The sequence below is a fragment of the Vollenhovia emeryi genome, unplaced genomic scaffold, assembly GCF_000949405.1.
Source record: "Vollenhovia emeryi isolate VEMERY1.0 unplaced genomic scaffold, V.emery_V1.0 DF941591.1, whole genome shotgun sequence".
Taxonomy (NCBI): Eukaryota; Metazoa; Arthropoda; class Insecta; order Hymenoptera; family Formicidae; genus Vollenhovia; species Vollenhovia emeryi.
This window is the reverse complement of record NW_011964775.1, coordinates 1-4,934: the sequence shown is the minus strand read 5'-3', so window position 1 is coordinate 4,934 and position 4,934 is coordinate 1. Positions and strand designations below refer to the sequence as shown.

Genomic DNA, 4,934 nt, shown 5'->3' with positions numbered 1-4,934 from the left:
CATGAACATATTACATTACTATATTATAAAAACTAAAACACATTTTATGAACATCTCAATAGTTACATACATTAAATTGTTTTAAATTTATGCTGATCGTGCTCTTATCAGATGGACGGAAATTAAAAAATAACCCTTATGAAAAAATACACTCAATAGAAAAAGTTACACTCAGTGTAAACCACTCAATTTGATGGTTATTTCGGACCGTCAACGTATGATTGAGTGTATTTTTTCATAAGGGAAGTGAAATAAATAAACTTTATGTTATTATATAATAATGTTTAAATTAATAGATGCCGAAAAGCTTTCGGGAATTATCTTCACGGCAAAAAAATCGGCGTCTTCAAGCATATGAAAGACATGAGCGTCAACCAATTGTACATTGTGTCGATAGACCTACAATCAGTATACAAGTCGCTAGTTCAGAGTCACTGGCTCATGTAAATGTGCCTACAAGGCAGTGTATTCTACCTGATGACTCTAATTCAAATAATACCTCGAATATATTTTGTACCGACGTTGCAAGTTCTCAACAGGGAGATGAAGAAAATATCGAAGAAAATATTAATAAAACTTTAGAGCTTTCAAATTGGTTACGTTCCTGGAAACTAAAACATAATATTACTCACACTGCATTGTCAGAACTGTTGCGTAAATTGCGTACATGTGGTTACTTCGATCTACCAATGGATGCAAGAACACTTTTAAATACGCCGAGAAATAGTATCGTAGAAGTATCGGCAGAAAATGGAAGTTTTTTCCATTACGGTTTGAAAAAGGCAATAAGTGAACAATTAGCACGCACCAAGTTTATGGTGAAAAATGAAGTTATTTTGATAGACTTGAATATAGATGGACTGCCAATATCAAAAAGCAGTAAAAGTCAAATTTGGCCAATATTGGGCAAAATTTACGGTGACAAGGCATTTACACCATTTGTAATTAGTGCTTATCATGGGTACTCAAAACCATCTTCTGTAGATACATTTTTAACACCTTTTTGCCAAGAATATAATATTCTCCGAAATACAGGACTCATTTTCGACGAGAAAAGGTACACTGTACAAATTAGAAGTGTAATTTGCGATAGTCCTGCAAGAGCATTTGTAACTTGCGTAAAATCACACAATGGTTATTTTGGATGTGGAAAATGTATGCAAGAAGGCACCTATTCTAACCATCATATGTTATTTTTGGAATCTACTGCACCTCTTCGAACTGATCAAAATTTTAACATTAGAATACAAAAAGATCATCATACTGGTGTATCTCCTTTCGAGTCAATACAACTGCCAATGGTTTCGCGGTTCCCTTTAGATTACATGCACTTGGTATGTCTAGGGGTCACAAAGAAATTGTTGCTATTGTGGTTAAATGGATATCAGACATCAAGATTAAGTGGAAGAAAAATAGCAGAGTTATCGGAAATGTTAATTACTATGTCCAAATGGGTACCGAAGGAATTTGCTCGAAAACCACGTTCTCTAGATGAATTGAATCGTTGGAAAGCAACCGAATTGCGTGAATTTTTAATGTACCTTGGACCAATTGTGCTGCTAAATATTTTGCCTGGAGATAATTTACTGCACTTTAATGCGTTAAATTGTGCAATACGGATATTGTGTCATCCAATTGATTGCTTTCGTAATAATCAATATAGCAGAGATTTATTGATTCAATTTGTAGAAATATTTAAACAGTTGTATGGCGACGATGCTATAATTTACAATGTGCATAATTTACTTCATTTAAATGAAGACGTACTGATATTTGGACCATTGGATAATTTTTCTGCCTTTCCTTTCGAGAACTACATGCAATCAATAAAAAAAATGCTGAGAAAAGCTGATAAACCATTACAACAGTTATACAAAAGAATTTCAGAAAATTGTAATGAAACTTCTCAATATGTTGATAACAAATGTAGTACACCTATATTGAAAAAAAAGTGTTCGAAACTTCCTCCAATGAATTGTACTAATGCTTATCGTATGATTCAATTCAGCGACTTTATGCTGACGAACAAGAAGCCAAACAACTGTTGTTATCTCAAAGATAAAACAATTGTTGTTATTGAATATATTTGTTATAACGAAGAAGAAAGAGCCGTGATTATTGGTAGAAAATTTTTGGCAAAAAATTCTTTGCGCTTCTATCCTTGCGAGTCACAAAATATGGATATATATGTGGTTAAAAATTTATCGGATCTAATGATGTGGCCAATTACAGAAATAATAAATAAAGCCGTTCAGCTTCCATTGAAAGACAAAACTTCCTGGTGTTGCATGCCGTTATTACATTCATCATTAAAATAAAATAACAAGACAGAATGTCCTCATGCTGCTTATTTTTCGTCGTTTATAGTACGTTACTGTACAAAGATAATTATTTTTCAACATTTATAATAATAACATTTATAACACATAATTTTTCAGAATGGCGTTTTACGTTGTGTTATATGATACGTACAGTATAACAGTACCAACTAAATGGATAGACTTTGCGCGATCTACATTTAAAATGCCGAAAAAATGTAAACAGCTTACTCAAGCTTGCATGAAAGAACGGCTACCATGTGATGATTGGGATGAATTCATATATCAGAAGAGCTTTGGTCCTTATGGTTCGTTTTATACATGTGTATCCTACATTAAAATATGAAATGAAAATAATATTCGCAAACATATTATAGAAACGTATCAAAATGCACGGTCGGTAGAAAAAGCAATAAGCGACATATCTGCGTCAGATGACAATATTATTAGGCAGACACAAACAAACAATACTTCAAAGAAGAGGCTTATCAAAAAACGAAAATTCTTTGATGATACATCGAGCGACGAAGGTATTTAACAAATTTGTATAATACATTTTATATTTTAAAGTTACAATATAAAAATTAACAATTATGGAAATTTATAGATGAACCAGAGAAGATTACAATTACAGTACCCTCCAATTACATTTCACCAATAGAAAGCGGAAATGTATCCGATTCATTGAGCCAACCGACTAATAAATTATTAATTAGTAGTCAGTCAGGTTTAAACATGCAGAAAACGATGACACACGATGATTGTGATGAGCAAGAAAAGAAAACTTCAAAAGGTATATTTTAAATTGTTATTATGTAATATAAATTTATGATGAATAAGAATATATATAGATAACGAAATTTATATTATTCATATTGCTTTACAGAAATGCCACAAGTAGTTAAAAGTCTCCAAAAGAAAGCTAAGCCAATAATATTATCAGACGTAACAATTGGTCCTTCTACGAGCAATTTCATTGTTAAAATGCACAGCACGCATGAAGCAAGTTTAACGGAAAATAATGAAAATAATAGAGAAGATTTGGGAAATGAATCAATACATACAGAGCATACATCTTGTTGTGGTAAATTTTCTTTTATTTACATCACTAATAAATATAATGCAAAAGAAAAGCGATTATGAAAAATTTTAAAGCACATTAGACTTACATCCTTATAAGCGTGTTCTGAATACGGGTTATAATATGTATTTTTAAAGTTTAATGTGTGATTTTAATTGTTTGCTTTTTGTGTTTGTTTAGAAAAATGTCGACAAGGATATTCCTCAAAATTTGTAACACTTGAGCGTAAACTCAATCGGATTATTCACTTCTTGGAAAATACAAAAGAAGTACAAAATGAAGTAAGACAGGTTGACTTCTCTCTATTACCAAATTTCCCTCTTACTACGGTAGAACAAGTGGAAGCTTTTAATTCTCAGTTGGAGGACAATAACGTTCGACGACAATTTGTAAGTATCTTTGTCATTTGCAAATTATTAACTCAAATACGCATCATGATTGCTGCAATTGTGGTAAAAGATTTGAAACTCGCTCCACTATATACATTTTCAATAATTGAATATAATTAATTTATAATATTAATTTTGTATGTTTTTTAATACCTAATATAATATGAATTCAGTTAATTTATATAATGTTCAATTAATTTGTTAAAATCATGAATTCAATTAGAAAAAGAGTAAAAGAAATAAATTTTGCAATCAAATAATTCATATATATCATACCATTTGAAATACATTTGTTACAGATTGAAAAAATGTCACAAGTGGGCGGAGAAACTGTACCAAAAAATGTCAGAAATATAATGTCGCAAATTATTGGGTATGAAGTTGCGCAGACATATACATGGACAGGACAAAAAAAGAAGTTATCATTAAGAAAATCGAAACTATCAGATTCAGTAATTGGTATTTATTCTAATTTTTTTGTTCTTTGTTTCTGAACTGCACTGAATTTTTTAGACATTTTTTAACAATGGAGTCCACATTGGCTGTACTGGAGGGTGCTGGGACTGCCGCCCTTGAGTGACAAAATCCGCTCCAATGCAGCCAGTGTAGATTATAGTTTCTAAAAATACGTCAGTGGGTGCTAAACTGTTTTCTCTATTGGAAACAGAAAAGTTTCCCACATCAACCTTAAAAACACATGAATTCTCAAAGAGAAATTTTGGTAAACATTAAAATTTTTTCTCTCTTTCGCTAAACGTCAAATATATTTCTATCCATTTCATTGTAAGCATAGCGATCACTAGTTTACCCACAAAGAGCATCTCATGTATTAAGTGTGTACATGATATCGGAACATTGTAGAAGAACATTGTAGAAGAATAATCAATTCTACAATATATTCAGGCTTTACCTTTTTTGGAAACTGCAATTACTGATATTTACTTTGATTTAATTAAGCTGTTTAATGCTTATGCAGACTTTATTATTACGTTTTTAGAAGTTGTTTTGAAGAACAATAATACTACGATCAGCGAAATTGAAACATACATGCAAGAATGGTTACGACGCTCTGGCGACAGAATAAGAGCATTACTTAAAAAATAAATATATCAGTAAAGTTATCATTTAGAGCCACTTCGATCAACC

General features: G+C 31.4%; 1 protein-coding gene across 5 annotated transcripts; it reads left to right on the top strand.

Moving 5' to 3' along the window:
• Positions 1-231: 231 nt before the first annotated feature.
• LOC105570907 lies at positions 232-4,919 on the top strand. 5 transcript variants are annotated; one of them, XM_012028360.1, is made up of 8 exons: positions 2,305-2,366; positions 2,439-2,626; positions 2,696-2,848; positions 2,926-3,111; positions 3,205-3,402; positions 3,580-3,788; positions 4,088-4,247; positions 4,786-4,919. In XM_012028360.1, exons 2-8 carry the CDS (start codon positions 2,440-2,442, stop codon positions 4,890-4,892), a joined length of 1,200 nt encoding a protein of 399 aa, XP_011883750.1. In that variant the 5' UTR covers positions 2,305-2,366; position 2,439; the 3' UTR covers positions 4,893-4,919. The 5 variants fall into 5 exon arrangements, with proteins under 5 accessions (XP_011883749.1, XP_011883750.1, XP_011883753.1 ...); XM_012028363.1 differs by lacking the exon at positions 3,205-3,402; XM_012028362.1 differs by having other exon boundaries at positions 4,088-4,866.
• The last annotated feature ends 15 nt before the right edge of the window (positions 4,920-4,934 follow it).